The sequence below is a fragment of the Schistocerca piceifrons genome, chromosome 2 (assembly GCF_021461385.2).
Source record: "Schistocerca piceifrons isolate TAMUIC-IGC-003096 chromosome 2, iqSchPice1.1, whole genome shotgun sequence".
NCBI classification, from domain to species: domain Eukaryota; kingdom Metazoa; phylum Arthropoda; class Insecta; order Orthoptera; family Acrididae; genus Schistocerca; species Schistocerca piceifrons.
The window spans coordinates 480117001-480142748 of record NC_060139.1 but is presented as its reverse complement, the minus strand read 5'-3'; the positions used below and the strand labels follow the sequence as shown (position 1 = coordinate 480142748).

The following is a 25748-nucleotide window of genomic DNA, read 5'->3' as shown; positions in this document are numbered from 1 at the left end:
ACAAGAAATTTTTTTAAGAAGCATCAGAAGGGACAAAACACAGGACACAGAAGACAATAGAATGCAATAAACAAGAATTGTTGAAAAGTTGTGAACTTTTTACTGTTCATGTCTGTATTACACATACCTGATGAAGACTCAAATAATTATACTCATAACGTACCACTAACGTTTTGCAGGACACTCAGTCACACGAGATGACTACGTGAAAGTAGAATGATTTAAATTTAAGTCACAAAAAACTTCATCACAGCAACACATTATTTACAGCTTGTTACATATCAAAAATTAATGAATCAAGAAGTTGGAAACTATATTGAAAGTAACAACAAAACCAAATTGAAGTAGCATACAATGGTAGTCTTCAACGAGATGGACTGCCATAGGGGGCACTGTCTGCACAAATGAAAGCAGGCGATCTTTTCATCATAAAGCTGGTGACATTCTGCTCCCCATAGGACTTTTAGTTATTTTCGATCACAGAAAGAGACTCTTACAAGGAGGCCAAATGAGAAGGGGAAAAAGCATCAACCTAATAAAGTGTGAAAGATTATCAGAGGTGTAAACTTACCAACAGGTGCACCAAAGGCTGCAGCAACACCTGCTGCTGCACCTCCACAGACAAAGTCTCGTTTCTCATGGTCCTCCCTGAAGTACTGTAATATGTTGAAGTCTTGACGCAATGTTGTGCTCTTTCCTTGTGAAATGCCTGCAGCCACAACAGCTCCCGAGTGTATCATGGGACCTTCCTAATTAATGTGTAAAATTAGACAAATGAAAACAACTGACTTCTTCACAGATAGAAAATGTACAAGGATTGACTGAGTATTTTATTATAAGGATACAGTGTGAAAGTACTGACGCTTGCAAAAAGATGGGTGAGAGCACCTTGGGAGAGTAGGTGGGGGTGGGGGAAGTTGGGAGGATTGAAGGGAGTGTGGTGGTGGTGGTGGTGGTGGTGGGGGGGGGGGGGGGGGGAGTTGGGAGGATGAAGGGAGTGGGGTGGGGGTAGTTACGAGTGTGTGTGTGTGTGTGGGGGGGGGGGGGAGGGTGAGTGAGGAGAGTGTGTGTGTGTGTGGGGGGGGGGGGGAGGGAGGGTGAGTGAGGAGTGTGTGTGTGTGTGGGGGGGGAGGTGTGTGTGTGTGTGGGGGGGGGTGGGGTGAGGTGGGGGGGGGGGGGGGGTTGGTGGGTGTGGAGGGGGGGATTGAGGTGGGTGTGTGGGGGGGGAGTGAGGTGTGTGTGTGTGTGTGTGGGGGGGGGAGTGAGGTGTGTGTGTGTGGGGGGGGAGTGAGGTGTGTGTGTGGGGGGGGGGAGTGAGGTGTGTGTGGGGGGGGAGTGAGGTGTGTGTGTGTGGGGGGGTAGTGAGGTGTGTGTGTGGGGGGGGGGGGGGAGTGAGGTGTGTGTGTGTGTGTGGGGGGGAGTGAGGTGTGTGTGTGTGTGTGGGGGGGGGAGTGAGGTGTGTGTGTGTGTGTGTGTGTGTGTGGGGGGGGGGGGGGGGAGGTGTGTGTGTGGGGGGGGGGGAGTGAGGTGTGTGTGGGGGGGGGGAGTGAGGTGTGTGTGGGGGGGGGGGAGTGAGGTGTGTGTGTGTGGGGGGGAGTGAGGTGTGTGTGTGGGGGGGGGGGGGGGGGAGTGAGGTGTGTGTGTGTGGGGGGGGGGAGTGAGGTGTGTGTGGAATACAGAAATTTCTGTTGTATTTCTACCTCGCTCACCCAAGTATATTTTGTAATCCACTAGGTTATAACTTCATTTTTAGCAGTAAGGAACACCACATGCACTAGTCCCATTCTAATTCAAAATACCATGAGAGCCATACATACCTTACCAGCAGCCAAGCCTCCAACAACAGAGCACACTACACCTATCACCTTTACTAGTAGTGTCTTTATGCGTACCACTCGAGGAATCTTTATGCCATTTAAATAACATTTCACTTGGGGTATCCCACTCCCTGCAGCTGTGGGCTGCAAAGCATAAGTTTATATTTCAGTACATATGACAATGAAAAGCAATTTCCTTGCAAGTCATTTCACATTAGAATTCATCTCTTGCACACATATCATTGCATGCATAATTATTATTTTTTGCATATTAATTTAATTAGAACTACTTTTCCTACCCAATAATCCATATTAATGTAAGTTTTGACAGTACAAAATAAAGAACATGAAATCTAATAGAATATATGGATATCTAGTAGTTTCTATTTAGGGAAATATCAACTTGGCTCACTTGTATAAAACTTGATACATTGTCAGTTTTATACATTTAAGAAGAAATTTCTAAAGCAAGTGGAATGTTCTCGTAGTTGTACATCATAGACATTAAAATGACAAATGTTAATTTTCAATACGTATTGCTGAAATCAGAATTCTAGAGATTTTTAAGAGAAATGTTCACGGACTCTTATTTGGTGTTTCACAACGCATACAGTCCCAATGCTCAATGTTCATGCAAACGTGGATTGATTGGTTGGTTTAAAAGAGGGTGGAAGGGACCAAACTACGAGGTCATCATTCCCTTGTTCCTAATTTAAAAAAATGTCACAAGTGTGAGGAAGAAAAAAAAAACGGAGGAGACATATAACACAAAACGGAAAGAGAGGAAAAACCACAAAACAAAGGAAAGGTAACGAACACTAAAAGGAACAAGAGGACTAGAAAACAACAGAGAGATGCTAGAAAGACCCTAAAAGCACTACGGTGGAGGACACAGAGGGACAAAGTACATTCACTAAAACCTATATAGAAGTATAAAACCCACTCTCACGATTAAACGCAAAACTACAGATGCTGCTGAGGCATCGAAGCCCAACACCAAAGGTAGGAAACTGGGAAAATTAAAAGTCCGACGAAGAGGAGCTAAAAGTGGGCAGTCCAGCAAGAGGTGAACAACTGTCATTTGGGAGCCACAGCGACACACAGGTTGGTCCTCACGAAAGAGTAGGTAACCATGCGTTAGCCATGTATGGCCAATGCGGAGCCGGCAGAGGACAACTGATTCCCTGCAAGAGAACCACATGGAAGACTTCCACGCATTCATAGTCTCCTTAATGACACACAGTTTGTTGTGCATACTGTTACGACATTTCGTCTCCCAAAGCCAGAAAACCCTGCGGCGTAAGAAGCAGGTCAGCTTCAGACATGCCTATCTCCAGAAGCGGTTTCCGCGTCTCCTATTTGGACAGCCTGTCGGCAAGTTTGTAGCCTGGGACTCCAACGTGTCCTGGGGTCCACACAAACGCCACTGAATGACGAGACTGTTCCAGGGCATAGATGCACTTCTGGATGGACGCTACCAGAGGATGGCGAGGGTAGCACTGGTCGGTAGCTTGTAGACTACTCAATGAGTCAGTACACAGGAGGAATGACATGCTAGAGCACGAGTGGATGTGCTCAAGAGCATGAGATATGGCCGCCAGCTTTGCAGTGAAAACACTGCAGCCATCTGGTAAGGAGTGCTGTTCAGTATGTCCTCCATGAACATACGCAAAGCCTATGTGACCATAAGCCATCAAGCCGTCTGTGTAAACCACGTCAGAGACCCGGAACATGACAACAATCTAGAGGAAGTGACAGCGGAGAGCGGCGGGGTTAACAGAGTCCTTAGGGCCATGCAAAAGGTCGAGACGAAGCTGTAGCCGAGGTGTACACCATGAAGGCGTACATGAACGGACTGCAAGTAGAGGTGGTAAAGGGAAGGACTCCAGTTCGGAGGGAAGGAACTGCAGTCGTTAGCCCCGACATGGGCCGTCAATCCTGGAGATGGACTTCTGCGGGCAGGGAAACGGAGACTGTAACTCAGATGCTCAGAGGAACTATGAATGTGTGCTGCGTAACTGGCGAGCAGTTGCGCACGTCTGATCTGCAGTGGAGAGACACCAGCCTCCATCAGTACACTGGTCACCGGACTTGTCCTAAAACCTCCTGTCTCTAGTCGAACCCTGCAGTGGTGCACAAAGTCGAGTAAACGCAATGCTGAGGGCACTGCCGAACAATAAACCACACTCCCATAGTCAATTCGGGATTGGACCAGGGCTCTGTAGAGCTGCAGAAGCGTAGAGCGATCTACACCCCAATTGGTGTTGCTCAGGCAACAGAGGGCATTGAGGTGCTGCCAGCACTTCCAATTAAGCTGACGAAGACGAGGAAGCAAAGTCAATGGAGTCCTAGGAATCGATATATCTCCACTACAGTGAGTGGATCGTCAGGAAGGTAAAGTTCTGGGTCCGGATGAACGGTATGACGCTGACAGAAGTGCACGACATACGACTTTGTGGTTGAAAACTGTAAACCATGGGCTAGAACCCATGACTGCACCTTGTGGATGGCTCCCTATAGGTGCCGCTCACCAACACCTGTACTGGAGCACCAGTACGAAATGCAGAAATCGTCTGCATACAGAGATGGTGAGACTGAAGCCCCTACAGCTGCTGCTAGACCGTTAATGGCCACTAAAAAGAAATAGACACTCAATACAGAGCCCTGCAGGATGCCATTCTCCTGCTTATTTGGAGGAGAGGGGGTGGGGGGGTGGGGGGGTGGGAGGACTATGGGAGGCACCAACTTGGAGACGGAAAGTATGAAGCGACAGGAAGTTTTGGATAAAATTTGGGAGCGGTCCCCAGAGACCCCGCTCGTACAGTGTAGCAAGGATATGATGTCACCAGGTTGTGTTGCATGCTTTATGTAAGTCAAAAAAGACGGCAACCAGGTGTTGGTACCTCAAAAAGGCTGTTCAGATGGCAGACTCGAGGGATTCCAGATTATCAGTGGAGGCTACCTGACTCCAGGACCCAACTCAACCGCCGACACACCATATGTTTCAGAAGCTTACAAACAATGTTGGTGAGGCTAATGGGCTGATAGCTATCCAAGTCAAGCGGGTTGTTACCAGGTTTGAGCACCGGAATGACGGTGCTCTCAGGCCACTGGGATGGAAAGACGATGACATCGCACCACATCCGGTTGAAGGCGATGAGGAGATGTCGCTTGTAGTCAGTCAAGAGAGGTTTAATTATCTGACTGTGGATCCGATATGGCCCAGGAGCTGTGTCGGGGCAAAATACAAGGGCGCTGAGGAACTTCCACTCTGTAAATGTGGCATTATAGGGTTCACTGTGGCGTGTAGTTAACGAGAGAATCCTCCCTTCCATCTGCCGTTTGGGGACGTGAAAGGCTTGGAGATAATTCTCTGACTCAGAGGTACGGGCAAAGTGCACAGCAAAGTGCTCAGCAATTGCATTTGCGTCGGTAGACAACACGCAATTGGTGTGAACACCAGGGACACCCTTGGGGTCTTGTACCCTAAAAGACATTTGATCTTGGTCCAGACTTGGGAAGGTGACGCATAGCACCCAATGGTTGAGACATTTCTCTTCCAGCACTCCTGCTTTTGTCTTTGTATAAGCTTGCAAACCCAGGCACGGAGCCGTTTAATGACTATGAGCTGCTGTAGGTAAGGGTGCCGTTTATGTCACTCTAGAGCTCTCTGACGCACTTTAATGGCCTCAGCGACTACTGTCGATCACCATGGGACTGTCTTTCGCTGGGGGCACCCTTGAGAATGAGGGATTGCGTTTTCCACTACAGAAACGACCATTGTGGTGACCTGGTCAGCTACAACATCAATGGCACCATGTGGGGAAGATTCTACAGTGACGGCAGAGGTGAAGGCTTCCCCATCTGCCTATCTCAAGCCCATCTGGGTAGACGTCCATGGGCATGATGCCGGGGGAGTAACGGGAAGATGGGTAAGCAGTCACTATCACACAGGTTGTCATGTGCTCCCCTGTGGATATATGTGGTAGGAGTCCTGGGCTGGAGATTGATAAATCAAGGACCGAGTAACTACCATGGGCCATATTGAAATGTTTTACGGCCCTAGTATTTAAGAGGCAGAGGTCGAGTTGGGACAGTAAATTTTTGACTCCTCTGCCTCGGGAAGTAAGCATGGGACTACCCCACAAGGGGTTATGGGCGTTAAAATCTCCCAGAAATAGGAAAAGTTTAGGGAGTTGATCAAGCAGGGCAGCCAAGATGTTCAGGGGTACCACACCATCTGGAGGAAGATATAGGTTGCAGACAGTTATTTCCTGCATCGTCCTTATACTGACAGCCAGAACTTCAAGAGGAGTTTGAAGGGATACAGGTTCACTACACACTGAGTTCAGGACATAGACACAAACTCCACCTGACTCCCTATTATATTCACTACAGTTCTTGTAATATCCCCTATAGCTGCGGAGGACAAGGGTTCGCATTGCCAGGAACCAGGTTTTCTGGAGAGCAATGCAGAAAGCAGGTATACGGCCTAACAACTGCCATAGCTCAGCCAGGTAGTGGAAAAAAACACCACAATTCCACTGGAGGATGACGTCATTGTTAGGCTAGGTAGGCATGAAGCGCTCAAGGGTTTATGCCTCAGGGTCACCTGCTGCCACTGATTCAGTACCTGTGCGATCGACACCCATTGTGTCTGAGGGTCCGGCGAGATCTAGGTCCTCAGCGGATGCCAAAATCTCCATCACATCCTCAGATGCAGAGCTTGTAGGAAGTGGTTGTACGGGTGCCACCGCAAGGTCTGGATTCTTGGGTGCCGCCTTCTTTTTTGGTTTGTCTCGCTGTTCCTTTGGTATTTCTGGCTGGGAGGGCTTCAGTGGGTCAGTCTCAGAGACTGAGGAGGACCGTGAAGCCCTACGACCGGCTACCTGTGGTTGCTTCCGCTACTGGCGGGTATCTACTTTTCCACTGGTCGGAACCTGGGAAGGGAGTGACCCAAGGGACCACTTCCTGGCAAGAGGAGCCAAAGAACACTTACGCTTCTCCGGCTGAGAAGTGGGGACTCATGTCCCCGATGGTTTGGGGGGAAGAGGGGGTGGTATTGCTCCCGAAGTAGGTGGTGCAGGAGCAACAGGGAGGGAAGTGCCCCCCAAAATCAAGGGAACAGGTGAAGTCTGACGGCTCTGAGAGCCAACTGTGAAACAGGAGATGGTAGAACCGTTGTCGTAGCAGCGGCGTAGGTTGATGTCATACACACAGGACGGAGCCTCTCGTATTTTCGCTTAGCCTCAGCATAGGTCAGTCGGACCATGGTCTTATTCCATTATCTTCTGTTCTTTCTGTAGAATCCTACAGTCTAGCAAGCAAGGGTAATGGTGCTCTCCCCACAATCTCGACATGTAACACGTTGCTTTTTTTTTGTGGTTTTAGGGCGCACAACTACAGTGGTCATTAGCACCCAGACTAAGTTAAGAATGCACTGCGAGGCACAAGATTAAAACAGTAGCTAAAAGGGACAACACTATAAAAGACATTAACAGGCTTAGGATTAAAAAACAGCATAATTAAATGTCCTTAGACAGGTTTGTCAAGTGGATAAAGCGAGGAACACGAGCAGCTGCTCCTGGGTCATCCGCTAAAATGGCATCCAGAGTACATGGCAGGCGAAGATCAACGCGCAGTGTATTAAAATTCGGACAGGACGTTAAAATGTGGCGTACTGTCAGCAATTGCCCACATGGGCAGAACGGCACCGGCGCAGCCATCAGCAGATGGCGATGGCTGAACTGGAAGTGTCCAATTCGTAACCGGGCCAAAACGACCTCCTCCCTCCAAGAAGGGCATGAAGAGGTCGTCCAAGCTGTGGGAAGAGGTTTCAAGGCCCAAAGCTTGTTGTCCGTAAGTGTAGCCCAATCGGCATGCCACAGCGATAAAATGTGCTGACAAATGACCCTGCTCCAATGTGATGAAGGGACACAACAAGAAGCTGTCCGAGGCTGGAGGACCGCAGCCTTGGCCGCGGCATCTGCAGCTTCGTTCCCAGGGATACCAACATGGCCAGGAACCCACATAAAGGTAACCGGAGAACCAAGTCGTCCGCCAGCTGCTGAAGAGAGCGTTGGATCCCGTGCACGAAAGGGTGAACCGGATACAGATCACTGAGGCTCTGGATAGCACTCAGGGAATCTGAGCAGATGACATAAGCAGAATGTCGGTGGCAGCAGATGTAAAGAACAGCCTGTTAGAGGGCAAATAGCTCAGCTGTGAAGACCGAACTATGGCCATGGAACCGGTATTTGAAACTGTGTGCCCCGACAATAAAAGAACACCCGACACCGTCATTGGTCTTAGAGCCATCTGTATAAATGAAGATCACATTAATGGACTTCGAACGAAGTTCGACAAAACAGGAGCGGTATACTGAAGCTGGGGTAACCTCCTATGGGAGGTCAAGGTGAACGCGAACCTGAGCCTGAAGCCAAGGTGGCGTTTGGCTCTTGCCCACTCGAAAGCTTGTAGGGAGTGAAAAATTAAGGTGCTGAAGGAGGTGACGAAAGCGAACTCCAGGGGGTAGCAGGGCAGAGACATACAACCCGTATTGACGGTAGAGAGAGTCGTCAAAAAAGGAACGATAAGACGGGTGTTCGGGCATTGACAATAGCCGACAGGCATACCGACAAAGCAGTATATCGCGCCGGTAAGTTAGTGGCAATTCATCGGCTTCAGCATGAAGACTCTCCACGGGACTAGTATAGAACGCTCCAATCACAAGACGTAAACCCCGATGTTGTATAGAGTTGAGGCGGCGTAAGATGGACGGCCATGCAGAGCAGTATACGAAGCTCCCATAATCCAGCTTTGAGCTGACGATCGACTGATATAGGCGAAGTAGGACGGTTCGATCCGCTCTCCACGACATACCGCTGAGAACACGGAGGACATTTAGGGAACGGGTACAACGGGCAGCCAAATATGACACATGTGGAGACCAGCTAAGTTTCCTGTCAAATGTATGACCTAAAAATTTTGTTGTCTCCACGAATGGGAGAGCAATGGGACTGAGTCGTAAGGACGGTGGGAGAAACTCTTTGTAGTGCCAGAAGTTAACACAGACCGTCTTCTCGGCAGAAAAACGGAAGCCATTGGCGACACTCCAGGAGTAAAGACGGTCAAGACAACGCTGAAGACAGCGCTCCAGGAAACAAGTACGCTGCACGCTGCAATAGGTGGTAAAATCGTCCACGAAAAGGGAGCCTGATACATCAGCTGGGAGGCCATCCATTATTGGATTGATCACTATGGCGAAGAGAGCGACTCTCAAAACTGAGCCCTGTGGCACCCCATTCTCCTGGCAAAAGGCGTCTGACAGGACAGAATCCACACGTACCCTGAACTGTCGATCCATTAAAAAGGCACGAATAAAAAGAGGGAGGCAACCGCGAAGGCCCCATGTATGAATGGTGCGGAGAATGCCCGCCCTCCAACAGGTGTCTTAAGCCTTCTCCAAATCAAAGAATACAGCTGCGGTCGGGCGCTTCCGCAACAAGTTATTCATAATGGAGGTCGACAAGGTAACCAGATGCTCAACAGCAAAGCGGCGCCTACGAAATCCACATTGTACATTGGTAAGTAGGCGTCGAGATTCGAGCAGCCAAACCAAACGAGAGTTAACCATTCGCTCCATCACCTTACAGACACAGCTGGTAAGGGAGACTGATCGATAACTGGAAGGCAAGTGCTTGTCCTTCCCCGGCTTAGGAATCGGGACAATAATAGACTCATGCCAGCATATGGGAACAAGACCCTCAATCCAGATGCGATTATAAGTACGAAGAAGAAAACCTTTACCCGCAGGAGAAAGGTTCTTCAGCAACTGAATATGAATAGAATCAGGCCCTGGAGCGGAGGACCGTGACCGGGCAAGTGCATTTTCGAGTTATAACTTTCACCATTCGAGGAGCAGAAGGTAGGTGGCCTTGCCTCCTCTGCCTGTTTGCGGGGGAGGAAGGCAGGGTGGTAATGAGCGGAGCTCGAAACCTCTGCAAAAAAGCGGCCGAAGGCATTGGAGACATCCTCAGGGGCCACAAGGACGTCATTCGCGACCATCAAGCCAGAAACTGGTGAGTGGACCTTAGTGCCAGATAGCCGGCGCAGGCTACCCCAGACAACAGAAGGAGTAAAACTGTTGAAGGTGCTTTGAAGCAGCCCAGCTGGCTTTCTTGCTTTCTTTAATAACACGACGACACTGAGCACGTAATCGTTTATAATTGATACAATTCGCCATCGCAGGGTGGCGTTTAAAAGCGGGTAAAGCACGTCAACGAGTACGTAAAGCGTCTCTACATGCTGCGGTCCACCAGGGGACCGGTACGCGACGTGGAGAAGAAGTAGTGTGAGGGATGGAATATTCAGCAGCAGTGAGAATCACTTCCGTGAGGTGTGCGACCTGACTATCGCAGCTTGCGAAGGTTTGATCCTGAAAGGTCGCCCTGGAAGAGAAGAGCCCCCAGTCTGCTTTGGAGATGTTCCAACTAGTTGAGCACGGAGAGGGGGCGTGATGCAGGAGATGGATAACGCAAGGGAAGTGGTCGCTCGAATATGTATCAGAAAGTGCGAACCACTCAAACCAGGGTGCAAGTTGGGTAGTACATATAGAGAGGTCTAAATGGGAATAGATGTGAGTTCTGACCGAAAGAAAAGTAGGGGCGCCAGTATTGAGGCAGACAAGATTGAGGTGGTTGAAAAGGTCTGGTAACAGGGAGCCTCTCGGGCAGGATGCTGGAGAGCCCCAAAGGGGATGGTGGGCATTGAAGTCTCCAGTTAACAAAAATGGCGCAGGTAGCTGAGCAATAATTTGCATCATGTCTGCCCTGGTAATGGCAGACGACAATGGAGTGTAAACAGTACAAATGTAAAATGTAAAAGTGGGGAGAGTAATTCGGACGGCAACTGCCTGCAGGCCGGTGTGCAATGTGATGGGATCGTAGTAAATATCATACCGGACCAGCAACATAACCCGTCCATGAGCCAGAATACCTGCCACAGGGGATAGGTCACAGAGGTGTAGTGTGCCAAGTCAATTCGATCGCATGGGCGTAGCTTCATTTCCTGGAGAGCTACGACGAGCAGACAGTGCAAGCGTAGCAGCAACTTTAAGTCCTCTCGGTTCGAGCGAATGCCGCGAATAGTCCAATGAAGAAGCGCCATCGTGAGAAGAAAAAGAAAAAGGAGAAGCAAGAAGGGGTCACCTCGAAGGCCGCTGAGGGCCTGGCTTCGAGTGAGCACTGCCGCCGCTATCAATGGGCGGAGAGTCATCGTCCAATAGGTTCGTCGGCCATCTTGTTAAGAGGGACGGGAGAGGGAGCTTCCTCCACCCATGAACGGCCAGATGTTCGGCTACCAGGGGTGCGGCCAGGCGAAACGAATGACGGCCTGGGGCGGCAACCGCTGGGTGGCAGAGGAGAAGAAACACGCCGTGGCGGAGAAGGAGAACACTGCTTCTTATAAGCCTTCTTCGAAGGTCGTTTAGTGGAACTACAGGTCGATGGCTGGGAGTTCGAGGTACGTAGGAAGTCTGCACAGGACGGTTCCTTCTTGAAGGCCCATGCATCTGACTTCTGGGTCTTAGTCTTGGCAGAAGCTGATGAAGGCGCTTGTGTCTTAGGCGTGACGGGAGGAAGAGGAGACGTTGACCGGGCGATCTTTGCACTGGCCGAACGGACGACCGTAGTGCTGAAGGTCAGATTGCATGTCTGCGTCGCCACCTCCCTGGTAGTCCGAGAAGAGGCGAGGACAGTACTGTATTTCCCTGCTGGGAGCAGCATGGGCTTCCTACTAGCAAATAGCTTGCGAGCAGCTGAGGCGGACACTTTCTCTTTGACCTGAATTTCCTGTATACAGCGTTCATCCTTGTAGATGGGACAGTCGCGGGAGGACGTTGCATGGTCACCCTGACAGTTCACGCAACGAGGAGACGGAGGTGGACAGTCACCCTCATGGGCGTCCCTGCCACAAGTGACACATTTAGCCGCATTAGAACAAGACTGGCGAGTGTGATTAAAATGCTGACACTGGTAGCAGCGCGTAGGTGTCCGGACATAGGGGCGAACAGAAATAAACTCTTTGCCCGCTTTGATGTGCGACAGCAGCTGAAAACTATCAAAGGTCAAGAAAAGTGTCCGGGACGGTACAAGGTCATTGTTGACCTTTTTCATGACCCTATGGACAGCCGTCACGCCCTGCTCAGCGAGGAAAGACTGAATCTCCTCGTCAGTCCATCCATCGAGTGATCTAGTATATACCACACCACGCGACGAATTCAAAGTGCGGTGAGCCTCCACCCGGACAGGGAATGTGTACAGGAGTGTGGCCCGAAGCAGTTTTTTTGCCTGAAAGGCGTTCTCAGTTACTAACAATGCACCGTTACGCATCCTGGTACAAGACTTGACAGATCCGGCTATGGCATCTACGCCCTTCTGGATAACAAAAGGGTTGACAGATGAAAAATCCTTTCCGTCCTCAAATCGAGAAACTACGAGGAACTTTGGGGCAGGCGGTAGTACTTTTGTCACTGGTGACTGGTCAAGTTTCTGTTTTTGGTCAGAAGTCGAAAGAGAAATCCATTGCGGAGGAATCCCCCATGATTGCCAGCGGCTCCGATGGTGCGCTCCTTCCTTGTGGGGACCCTCTCAGAGGGCACTCCCGCCTTAGGTGAATGTTTACACCTCAGGTCACACCTCCCAAGAAACAGACGGAAGGACCAATCGGCATGATCGGAAGGTGTCAGCTCAGGCAGTCACCCCTCCCTGGGCCTGGCCTTTAGCAGGGGGTACTTGCGTGCCTTACTTGTCTACCCAGGGCAGGGAATTACGTGGGAATTACGCGTTGCCCCGTCACTGGCTACGCATGCCAACCCGTGGGTCGGCCTTCAGGCACACACAGGGAGGAAAGAAGAAGAGGAAAAAAAAGGGAGAGAGGGAGAGAAAGGACAGACTGTCTCAAACGCCGAGGCCGAGACCAGAGGGTGGACAAGAAGGCAAGGAGAAGAAGGCAAGGAGAAGAAGGCAAGGAGAAGAAGGCAAGGAGAAGAAGGCAAGGAGAAGAAGGCAAGGTAAAAAGTAAGGAAGACAGTGAGAGGGAGAAGGACAAAGAAAGGAACCAAACAAAGGAAGGAAGAAACCAGAATAAGTGAAAAACCAAAATGACCACAAATATAAGTCGTGGAACCATCCGTCTCCAGATGCAGGCGCAAACTATCCCCTTGAGGGGGAGGGACTCCTTTTAGTCGCCTCTTACGACAGGCAGGAATACCCCGGGCCTATTCTAACCCCCGGACCTGCAGGGGGGATTTAACACTGGAAGTACAGTGGGAAGACATATGACCGAATTTCCAGCACTTAAAGCACCGCATCAGGGAAGGGATATATGGCTTGACATCACAGCAGTAGACTATCACCTTGACCTTCTTGGGTAATGTGTCACCCTCGAAGGCCAAGATGAAGGCACTGGTGGAAACCTGATTATCCCTCTGACCCCAATAGACACGCCGGACAAAGTACACACCTCGCAGTTCTAAATTGGTGTGCAGCTCATCATCAGACTATAAAAGAAGGTCCCTATGGAATATAATACCCTGGACCATATTTAAGCTCTTACGGAGTGTGATGGAAACAGAAACATCCCCCAGCTTGTCACAGGCAAGTAATGCCCTTGACTGGGCAGAAGATGCTGTTTTTATTAAGACTGACCCAGTGCGAGCTTCGGAAAGACCTCCACCTCCCCAAACTTGTCCTCTAAATGTTCCACAAAAAACTGAGACTTCATGGACATGAAAGATTCCCCATCAACTCTCATACAAACGAGGTACCGGGGCGAATAAGCTTCACTGCCATCCTTAGCCTGGCATTCCACCCATGGTGTGGCCAGGGAGGGGAATGATTTGGGGTCATTTCTTTGCATTGAAGTTAGACTTTGCCCACTTAGAGTGCTGGGGGCAGACCACCAGCAAGAGGTGACGTACTATGCTTCAAGGCATGTCATCCGCCCTGATGCCACCCACTCCGACCAGGTGCCCTCCCCACGGGCGCTACCCAGCCTCAGCAAGAGCCAACTGGCAGGATGGCCATTGCCGGGAGTCCCGATGCCCCAGGGAGACAGGCAGCTACTCCTTGGCATACGTGGTGAGTTAACGGTGCAGGCATCAGCAAAGCGATCCCTGTGTTCTCAGAGGGCTACAACCAACAGGGTACATTGCAGCCCCACCACAATGGACTGTCTACCGTGCTGGATAGGTGCAAAGAAGTTCATGGTCATTGTCGGCACAGAAAGCGGCACTGCATAGTGCATGGTGGAAAACACTCAAAAGATGGAGAATGAGTGGGACTGCAGTGCAACGACGAGAAAGTGGGCTGCTGATCTCAATGCACGATGGACACAATGCACTATGTAAGGTGCCCTACCCCAATTGGCCCACTCTTTGGAAAAATTTTGAAGAATATAGGTCAAACCCTACAGGGGACCAACACAAAGGCCGAGACATATGAAACTCCTGTTCGTCACCTCTTACGACAGGTAGGAATACCTCGGGCCTATTCTTATCCCCGGACCCACAGGGGGAAATGTGGAATATCTGCAAATCAACAGCACCAGTAAAAAATAAAATAAAATAAAATCACCTCCCTGTCTGTCTGATGAAGACAGAAATGAGCTTTGATTCTGAAAACAATAGTTACATGAAACTGGACCTGCATTCTTTATATGTGGTATCTCAGAAGTAAAGAATTTAATTAAAAATTCTTGAGTCGCTGACTTTTCTCCAGCAATTTATTTAGCCAAACACTGTTTTCCCCTAGAATAGTACCACAAATCAAGAACTACCAGTGCAGAAGGTAATTTCACGGGTGTCTATGCACGAGGCAGTAAGAATGTCATTTACAATCTGCCTCATAGATCTACTGGGCAACACCACTTGGGCCACCACACCATAGGATATTGATCTGATGTCCACATTCTCAATTCATTGTACGTATGGAAAAACAAAGCTCTGCACATCAATAAATGCCCAAAAGAAATGCTTTGATTGTAGTATTAAGTCCCAACTAAAGCATCTCATATCTTACTGAAAAGTAAAAACATGTGGCATTGCAAGCTGAACCAATCATGCAAGCTCATAAGTGGATAAAGCCATTGGCAGGTAAAGATTGTGTTTTAGTTCTCTGAAGAATGTTTTTGCTGTATGCTAACAACTACATATAGGACACATGTATTAGCAGTTACACAATATTAATGTGTCTGGAGTCTCTCATAATTCTGTAGCAATACTGAATATGTGATGCACACGTGGTTTATTTGTTAAAAAATGGAAAATAAAGACTAGTCTATTTGTTAATATTATAGGAATCTTGAACAAAGTAAATTGATAAATACTCAGCTGCCTTTCCTTTCACACTGTTGGAACTAAATGGGCACTTAAATGTACATTACAGTATTCTGTGTCATTCATTATCTCCTGATATGGACAGCAAATATGTGAAAATTCAAATGTTCCACATGTCCTCATTCAGATTTAGCCATATCTGACTAAGCACAATGGCATCTATCATTTACAGTTTATGACATCAGCAGTGATACTAATACTGAGCATGGAATGTAAATGTACACTTACTTTGACAGGTTATCAAATGTGATGGATCATTGAAAATTTAAGTAGTTTACTCAACTGTCCATCCATCCATGAATCACCTCACTGTCTGCATCTACATGACTACCCTACAATTTGCAACCAAGTACCTGGGACAGGGTTCATCAAACCACTTCATGCTATTTCTCTACCGTTATACCCTCGAACAAGGAGTGGAAAAACGAACACTTAAATCTTTCTGTGCAACCTCTGATTTCTCTTATTTTATTATGACTATGAAAGTTTGTGATCAAAATTTCATGAGGAGATCCTGATGAAATGAAAAATGCCTCTGTTTTAAACATTGACACCCCGATTCACGTATCATATCTGGCAAAGTCTCAACAACCATTCCTTAACACCTTGATACAATTATTCACAGTTTCTACAATCTGCTATTCCTTCAGTATGAGCACCAAGCAGCATCATTGCTCAGATTCCATGTCAAACTATACGTCTCACTATAATTGGCTGAGTACGTCAGTTCAGAAGGTCAGAGGAAGGCACTGAAGATACTGTAAATGTTGTGAGATAGTTCCCTCTTTGAAATTCTGAGGTTATCAAGGATAAAACACAGGGACCTATTTTCTCTTTTTCAGAAATGCTTTTTTGCTATTGCTAGTTTGCAATTTCCCATCCCCTTTATTTTGGACATAGTTAGTTATTTTGCTGCCCAAATACTAAAACTTCTCTACTACTTTTAATGTCTCATTTCCCAATTTAATTCCCTCGGCAGTACTTGATTTCATTGGATTACATACACTACCATTGTTTTAGATTTGATGATATTCATCATACAACCTCCTTTCAAGATATTGTTCATCTCAAGACCATTGTCATCTCTGACAGAATCACAATAAGATCAGCAAATCTCCCAGTTTTTATTTCTTCCCCTTTAACTTTAATTTTCTTTTCAAATTTGTCCTTAGTGTCCTTCACACCTTGTTTATTATACAACTAACAGGTTGTAACCTATTCCCCGTTCCATATGCATGTACAGCAGGTAGTAAAAGAAACAAGGAGAAATCAAGAAACAATATATGTTCAAGGGAAAGAAATACAAATGACAATGACATTCTAGTTTTGTGAGAGATGGACAATGAATTGGGAGACCAGTTAAACAAAATGAACAGAGACTTGCAAATTGGTCATAAGATTAACAGGGACAAAAGCAAAGCAGCTGATGCAGAGGGAATCAGATTAGGACCTTAGAGAGAGAGAGAGAGAGAGAGAGAGAGAGAGAGAGAGAGAGAGAGAGAGAAGAAGAAGAAAACAAAACAACAAACTTGCATAATTTCGGATCTAGAAACACCAGATCCATACTAACACACCCAAGAAAACATTTCCTGTGTGTTGCAAAATATGACTAGATGAGAAATGGCATTTTAAAGCATTTAGTGACAAAACCCTTCAAGATTAATTTACAGAATGTTTTGAGGAAACATCTCAAATATACCTCCCACATGCCCGAGTAGGGATGTTTCACTGCTTTAGTACATTGACAAGCTGCTTGGAGGGGCAGATAACTAGGATGCTACAGTATGTATCATTTTCTGTAGTCTCACATAAAATAAGCGACAAGCCATACTCTGTAAAAGTTATATGAACATCAGAATTCAAGATGTTTAAAAAAATCCCTTGCATAAATAATGTGACCTATAAATCAGAGCATTCATAGAGCACTGAATATTATAACACAGTAAATAAAGAAATTTGACATATGTCACTAGAGAAGACAGCCTCACCAATAGGCCAAAAACAGATTTAAATACTGGAAGATGCACTAGATGAATACAACTAAAATAATTATGTATTCTTATTTCAGTATACAGGAACTGTGAAGCCTCTAATGGACATCATTTCTTCTCTGCACCATGACTCCTTATCTAAAGTGTGTGTAGTACCATAACTTGTCTCTTATCAATTGATACGTACAAATGAAGAGAAAAATTAAGATTTAACTGACTAAGGTAATGTCCACTTGAGGAGACACCTGAGACATTTTAGTCATTTACTGGAATCTAGAGAAATTATTATAAATGTGCAGAATAGCTCCTATTCATAATAAAAGGAATCTAAGAATGATATGTCTTAACTTACCTCTACATACGCTACTAAGATTGATCCAATAACAACTGGTATTATGTTTGACGCTATCCAAATCAAGAATGGTATGTAGAGACAATAGTTCCACACACATTTGTCAACATCTGACACAAAAGTTAAGAAAAGTACTTTAATTTAACCAATTCTCCAACTAAGAACAAATTATTCAAGAGTTTCAGAAAGTGGCAGTAAAACCATAACATTACACAAAATAAATAAATAAGATACAATAATATACCAGGAATTTCAAATCACAAAACAAGAAACCTAAATTCTTTCAACAGATATAATAAATATTAACAAACAGCACTTCAAGAACATTTATTTTGAAACATTTCAAATGTATGATAGTTGCTGTATTAGTGAAAGACTAATGGACAAGTGAATACATTCATTTAAAAAAGTAAGACACATTATTATGAGAAGGAAAGTTGCTACTCACCTTACAGCAGAGATGCTGAGTTGCAGATAGGCACAACAAAAAGACTCTCACAACTGTAGCTTTCAGCCATTAAGAGGCCTTCGTTAACAATAGATAGACATGTGCACCCATGCACACAGTCTCAGGCAATTGAAACCAGTGGTTGCAGTTGCCTGGGACTCTGTGTGTGTGTGTGTGTGTGTGTGTGTGTGTGTGTGTGTGTGTGTGTAGGTGGGGGGGGGGGGGGTATATGGTGAGTAGCAACTTTCCTTCTCATAATATTGTTACATTCCATCCTGGATTTTCCAAAGTAATAGACGTTACTGATAAGAACTGATATTAAGACTTGTGACAACTGGCACATTTCTTAAAATTTTTGTTAGTATTAGATACACTTACGCTATGGTTCCAGAGGTTCTCAAGAGTAACAACTTGGATGGGGGCTGACGGATGTCTAGTAAGCTCAATGACAAGTTGTGCATACAGACTAGCACATCCATTTAGGCATGACATAACATTGAAATGTACAGTTATCTTCCGTGTTTTATTCCATGAAATTGAACCTGGTTGCAACATTACGCTACAGAAAACAAAACGCCATTTATGGAGTGGCAATGTATGTCCTTGTGTGCCAAGAGGAAGTTCAAGCCTCAAGCCTCCACCAATCATTACCTTTTCACTCTAATCTCTACAATTCCATACTCATTCACATACACAAACAAAATAGCCCCAAAGATTTCATAGAGGCATAGTTTCACAGTATTCTCTTGGTGTTCCACTGTACAACATTTAGGTAGAAACTCAACCTTTCAAAGCTTGTACCACATAATCAGATGAGTAACTGTGGAGATCAATGTGCTGTAGTGAGCCACAAAACACTAAATAAGTTACATATGGATACCTCTCTCATTGAAGTTGGTGCAAATCTTTGAAAGGACAGTTTATACTTAAATGTGATGTTGTGTGAGCACTGAAATAATTTTATCATATAACAAACTGATGTAACCAATGCCACATATGTCTCATAGTCGCCTAAAATAGAGAGCAGCTGTAAACTGAATAGTCCTGTTTTCTCACATCATAGAACAGGGTCCTAACGAGAGGCACAGTGAAGGATCTTCATCTCTCAATTGTAGACAAAAGTAAACTCACATCTGAATTGTTGGTGCCAAGACTACAGCTTTATAATCGGCATTGTTCACTGAAGCATAGTACGCCCACAATGTGTGGGCAGTGTCCCCAGTGTAGATTGGAGATGCCCCAGCAGCCGTACAGCAGCTTTCCCAACCGAACACTTATCATACATTCTCTTTGTGCGTCTCAGACCTTTTTAAAGCTGAGACAATTGTTTATGAAGTCCAGCAACTCATTCCATGATCGTTTCTGAGCTTAAATGCATCTTACGACTGACAAGCACGGCTTGAAAATTTCTCAGCTTCACTCAAAGACAGCAGCATCACATAAACAATTTTTTTCCCCTGGCTTCAACAGGCTCCATGTGAGACTGTAGAAGAATGTGTGTACTACAATTTGCATGAAGATTTGCAAACAGAAAGCTTTGTGAAAGATTGTTGTATTGCTTGCTCACAAAGGATGAGAAACAAATTCACTTGAGAATTTCTGAACTGTGTTTAGCACATTTTCTTAAAAACATGTGATTTTCTGACTGACTGATTAAGTAATTGAGATGGGTTATGGGACCAAACAGCGAGGTCATCATTCCAGTGATTCCACAGTTACTCACCAAAGAAAGAGGGTCCGCTATAAATGGACGGATCCAGCCAGAGGAGTCAAATTATAAAATAATGATGATTAAACACACACAATAAAAGGCATAAAAGGTGAGACCAAGTCTAAAAACTGGATAAAGGGCAGTCTTCCCATGGAGGAGTGGTCATGGGGTCCCAGACCGAGAAGACATGTAGGAGGTCCCAACCACAACCACACTGCCCCTGCTCCAAGAGTAAAGCAAAGCCTCATATCTGGAAGTAAAAACCACTTTCACGGAGGAAACTGAGGACCAGTTCAAGCATCCCTAAATTGTCTACTAATAGTAAATTTAAAGAATCAGGGAGACTATACTTAGAATAAAGGGCCAAAGAAGGGGACATTCCACCAATATGTGGGATACCATCAGTCTGGCTCCACAACCACACTGGGAGACGGTCGTTATGTAGGAGGAAACCATGGGCAAGCCTGGTATGACCAATGCATGGATGGCATAGAACAGTGGACTCCATCTGGGAGGAGCAGAAGGAAGAGCAGCAAACTGCAGTAGATTCCTTGATTGTGTGGAGTTTATTATTATGAGCAGTAGCACACCATACGTCATTCCAGTTTTGGGCAAAGATTCTCATATCTGCAGCTGGAATCATGAAAGGGAAATGGTCAGCCAGTTCATTCCCTAGGATGCCCACTTGGGACCTAGAGAAAGACAACAGAACAGGTAGCACGGCCAAGGGCAGCGAGAAGGCCATGGATAGCAGAGATCAAAGGAAGGCGAGAGTAGCAATAGTCGATAGCCTGCAGGCTGCTCATTAAGTATGAACAAATTAGAACACTGTGGATGGTGGCCTGAGCAACAAAAAGGAGGGCTCTGTGAATGGCTAGAAGCTCTGCTGTGAACACACTACATGATCCCAGCAATAAATGGAGTTGTAAGCCAATAGGATGGCTGCTCAGACAAAAATGTTTAAATTTCTTCTTAGTCAAATTCTATAACTAAAACAACAACAAAATATTCTGAGACGTGAGATAATTTCCAGAGACTACATTAAAGTTGGAACTGGCTCAAGTCATTATAATGCTACTGGTTCACCCTGTATAATGATGAACCAGTGATAAGAGACATTAAACTGTATTTTTGTAATGTAACTATTTGACTTTAGTGAAGATGAGAAGCTTTGACACTCATGTATGGAGATTGTGCTTACATGTGGGGATTGTGATTATTATGAAACTCTGAATTATTTGGGGCACACAACATAGATGACTTTAGGGTCATACTGAAGCCTGGTTAAATTATTGTGGTTCAGTCGAGTAAATACATTAAAAATTGCACTAAAATAAAAGACGTGAAGGAGACATTCACATGCATGCACATGAAGTGATGTGCAATAAAAGTTTGCCCCATATCAGCTCTTAGAAAAATAGAACTAAAAATGGATGTGCCAGCTTCTCTCAAACACTGTAAACCCTCCAATGACTTGTTTAAGATGGAGTTTTGACAACTGGCAGACTTTTAAAATGCATACCAAACTTGTCAGCAGCTACTAGAGGGCAGGTCTCCACTGAAATTAACAGTCTGTCTCTCAGAATGTAACACACACTCAGTTAAAATTTGATGTATTGAAATACATACTTCACAAGTTCCATATACTGATAAGCCCTCTCAATGGAGTAAAAAGCATGTTTTAGAGGACAATGGCTTGTACAGTGATACCACTTCATCCTCTCTCCATGACTGGAAAGAGGAGTGTCACAACCGAACAGCTGGTTTCACAGATGACAGCTTATTTCCTGACACTTCCAGCCACTCGTCCTCCCAATAATTTACATCTCAGTTAAACAGCAAAAGAATGGCTCACAGGGTTACAGCATATGTTATGGCAATATGTCCTCGACATGTTCCCTTGGCTGCAGAGACAGCTTTCTCCTATCCCTGGAATCATTGTCGTCTTAGTATCCTACAGAATACTACTTCCTCGGCTTGGTCACCAACATGCATAAAGGGGGTCCTGAAGCATCTGTATCATTTTATAGCTACATCTGTAAAATAATTGAGGGCACTGGAATAGATGAGAAAATTCTTCCTTCTACCTTATCTGCCCCAGCACCTCCACACAGCAAGAACAGCAATGAAATTTTATTTATTGTGTGTATTCAGTACAATCAGAAGAATATATTATTAAATTTGTATGTACTTTTCAGCCCTGCAACCAAAATCAGACCACAACTACTGGCCAATGCCCTGCCAGCTCAGCAGCATCAGCAAACATGGCTCTTACAACTGGCACTTCCGCATTAGGAATATCACATTGACTTCTGTTGCATGAGCGACCGACTGACCGACCTACCTATTATGCCACACCAGACCATCACCGCGCTCCAGACGTTTCGATGAGTCCTCGATACAGGGGGCCTTCTGCAGCTGTCAGCAAGTGGAAACAGGATTTAAACCAGCAGGACCAGCCCGTCAGTAAATTGTCACAGCTGGGCCATCCAGTAATGCATATCTGAGTTGATCATTGTCTCATCTATGACTCTGCCTCCACTGGGCTGTGAACCAATGACTGCTGCCTGAGTGTCCAACCAGGGCACCGTAACTCTGCCTCGCTGCCACACCACCACAACACAGCCACAAGCTGCCTGTGTGTTGTGGTAGCCGGGCTGCCGCTGCCACCTGTGGAAATCGCCTGCATCAGCATGGCCGTATCAGTGTGATGGGGCCTGAGTATCACTTCCTGTCCTGGCCTACAGCCTGGCTGTTTCAGATGTGCTGAACCATGTCTGTTCATTTTCATCAAAAAAATGTTCTATTACCTGACTGCCTTCTTTGCCCATTCTCTCCCCAACCTCCATACAGAACCACTCACCCACTCCTACCCAGCAGTAAAAGCCTGTTATGGATGACTCTTGAGGTGGAAAAGACCTGGAGACATTGGAAGGTTTCTGCGTGATTATATAATTGTAAGACAGATTTTGGAAACATTTTAAGCTGTAAGACATTTTCAGGGGCAGATGTGGACCACAATTTATTGTGTCATGAACTGCAGATTAAAACTACAGAAATTGCAGAAAGGTAAGAAATTTAAGAGACAAAGCCTGGGTAAGATGAAAGAACCAGAGGTGTTTGAGAATTTTAGCGGGAACATTAGGCAACGGCTGACTGAAACAGAGGGAAGGAATACAGTAGAAGACAAATGGGTAGCTTTTAGAAATGAAAGAGTGAAGGCATCAAATAGGTAAAAAAACAAAACCAAGATTAGGTAGCAACACAGGAGACACTGAATTTAACTGGTGAAAGGAGAAAATATAAAAATGTAGCAAATGAAGCAGGTGAAAGGAAATATAAGCATCTAAAAATGATACTGACAGAAAATGAAAAATAGCTTAGCAGGAATGACTAAAGGACAAATGGAAGGATGTAGAACCACACATAACTAAGGAAAAGATAGATACCACCTACAGCAAAATTAAAGAGGCCTTTCTAGAAAAGAGAAGCAGTGACATGAAAAACCAGAACCAAGCGAAGAAGAGAAAGCTGAAAGGAGGATGTAGAGCAACCATATACGGGAAATAAATTTGAAGGTAAAACTATAGAAAGGAAATATGAAGTAGATGAAGCTGAGATGACAGATTATAATGTGAGAAGAATTTGACAGAATCGAAAGAAGTAATTCAAAATGAGGCCCCTGGAGTAGACGATATTCCTTCAGAACTATTGATGTCCTTAGGACAGCCAGCCATGACAAAACAATTCTATCTAGTGCGCAAGCCGTGTGAGACAGACAAACTACCCTCAGACTTCAAATAGAGTGTAATTCCAAAGAAAGTAGTTGCCGACAGGTGTGAATAACTATTAGTTTAATAGGTCATGTTTGCAAAATACTAATACGAATTCCTTACATAAGGATGGAAAGCATGGTACATGCTGATCTCCGAGAAGTTCAGTTTTGATTTCGGAGAAATGTAGGATCACATGAGGCAATACTGACCCTATGACTTATCTTAGAAGACAGGTTAAGAGAAAGCATACCTACATTTATGCATTAGTATATTTGGAGAAACCTTTTTACAATACACTCTTTGAAATGTTGAAGGTAGCAGGGAACACATGATTAATTATAACTTTTACAAAAACCAGGCAGTAGTTATAACAGTAAAAAGACATGAAAAGGAAGCAATGGTTAAGAGGAGGGTGAGACATGGTTATAGCCTATCCCTGATGTTACTCAATCTGTACACTGATCAAGCAGTAAAGAGAAGCAAAGGAAAATTCTGAGTAGGAATTACAGTACAAGGAGAAGAAACAAACATTTTGAGGTTTGTCGATGACATCATAACTCCATCAGAGACAGCAATTTGGAAGAGCACCTGAACGGGATGGACAGTGCCTTGTAAGAAGGTTATAAGGTTAACATAAACAAAAGGAAAGCAAGGATAATGAAGTGGACTAGAGTTACATCAGATGATGCTGTGGGAATTAGGCTTGAAAATGAGACAAAGTAGTAAAATTTTGTTAATTGGGCAGCAGCACAACTGACAATGTCTGAAGTAGAGGATATAAAATGTGCACTGACAATGTCAAGGAAAGTATTTCCGAGACAAATTTGCTGACATCAAATATAGATTTAAGTGTTAGGAAGTCTTTTCTGAATTTGTCTGGAATATAGCTTTGTATGCAAGTGAAATGTGGGCAACAAAAGATTCAGACCAGAAGAGAACAGAAGCTTTCAAGACGTAGTAGTAGTACAGAGAAGACCATATGGTAGATAATTTAACTATTGAGGAGACGCCAAATATAATTGGGGAGCAAAGAAATTTGTGGTGCAAGCTGGCCAAAATAGGTATTTTGTTTATAGAGCACATTCGGAGACATCAAGGGATTACAACTTTAGTACTGCATGGGAGTGTTGGAGTAAAAATTGTAGAGGAAGATCAAGAGATGAATACAATAAGCAGTTTCAAAAGGATATCAGTGGGTGGGTGGGTGGGTGGGTGGGTGGGTGGGTGAGTGGGGGGAGGGGAGGGATGAGAGGGGGGCCAAACAGTGAGGTCATTGGTCCCATGATCCTAGGTAGCAGAAACTAAGGGAACAACAACAACAACAACAACAACAACAACAACAGCAGCAGCAGCAGCAGCAGCACAACTCTGTCACTGGGAAAGGAAAATGGGTTGGTTGGTTGATTGATTTAAATGAGAGGGGGGGGGGGAGGGGAGGGGAGAAGGGACCAAACTGTGAGGTCATCGGTCCCTTGTTCCCTGTAAAATAATTACACAAGGGAAAGAAGAAAAGAAAGGAGACATACAGCACAACAACAGGAGAAAGAAGGAACCAGAAGAATGACAGAAGGACGACCAACACTACCATGGACAAAACAGAAAAAGAAACCCACAGAGAGAAGTAAAAAACAGGTAGAAGGGGTAAAAACAAGAGAGCAGATTGATGATCATGGCTGGCTGACCACGAGAATAAAATGGAAAAGCCAGCCACTCTGCGACATATTAAAACACCCACCCTAAAAACATTAGAGTGGAGAACACAAAGGGACAAAGGACAAGCACTAAAACTTATACAGAATGATAAAACCCACAGTCACGTATAAAATGTAAAGCTAAATTAGCCGATGAGGCATTGTCAGCTAAAAATTAATGGCAACGAGTCTGGTAACTCAAGAGTCTATCGCAGGGCAGTCAAAGAAGGACAGCTCACCAAGATATGGGCCACCGTCATCCGGGCGCCACACTGACACTGAGGTGGGTCATCAATGCGCAGGAGGTAGCCACGTGACACCCAAGTGTCGCTGATGCAGAGCTGGCAGAGGACCACAGAGTCCCTGCGACAGGCCCGCATGGAGGACTGTCACACATTCATAGTCTCCTTAATGGCACGCAGTTTGTTGTGCAAGCTGAAGTAATGCCATTTCATCTCCCAAAACCACAAAACCTTGCAGCGTAGTACTGAACGCAGGTCAGCTGCACAGAAGCTGATCTCCATAAGCGGTTTCCGCATAGCCTGTTTGGCCAGCCTGTCGGCAAG

At 45.5% G+C, this 25748-nt stretch overlaps 1 protein-coding gene across 2 annotated transcripts in view; it reads right to left on the bottom strand.

Annotated features, from left to right (window-relative positions):
* LOC124774890 (H(+)/Cl(-) exchange transporter 7) overlaps positions 1 to 25748 on the bottom strand; it is a 184689-nt gene that overhangs the window by 111891 nt on the left and 47050 nt on the right. The window contains exons 4-6 of one of the 2 annotated variants that reach the window (XM_047249546.1): positions 17557 to 17666; positions 1818 to 1961; positions 572 to 749 (exon numbers count right to left, since the gene is read on the bottom strand). In XM_047249546.1, the coding sequence (XP_047105502.1) occupies positions 572 to 749; positions 1818 to 1961; positions 17557 to 17666 (432 nt within the window). The remainder of the gene's footprint in view (positions 1 to 571; positions 750 to 1817; positions 1962 to 17556; positions 17667 to 25748) is intronic. The other variant, XM_047249547.1, reaches the window with a different exon arrangement.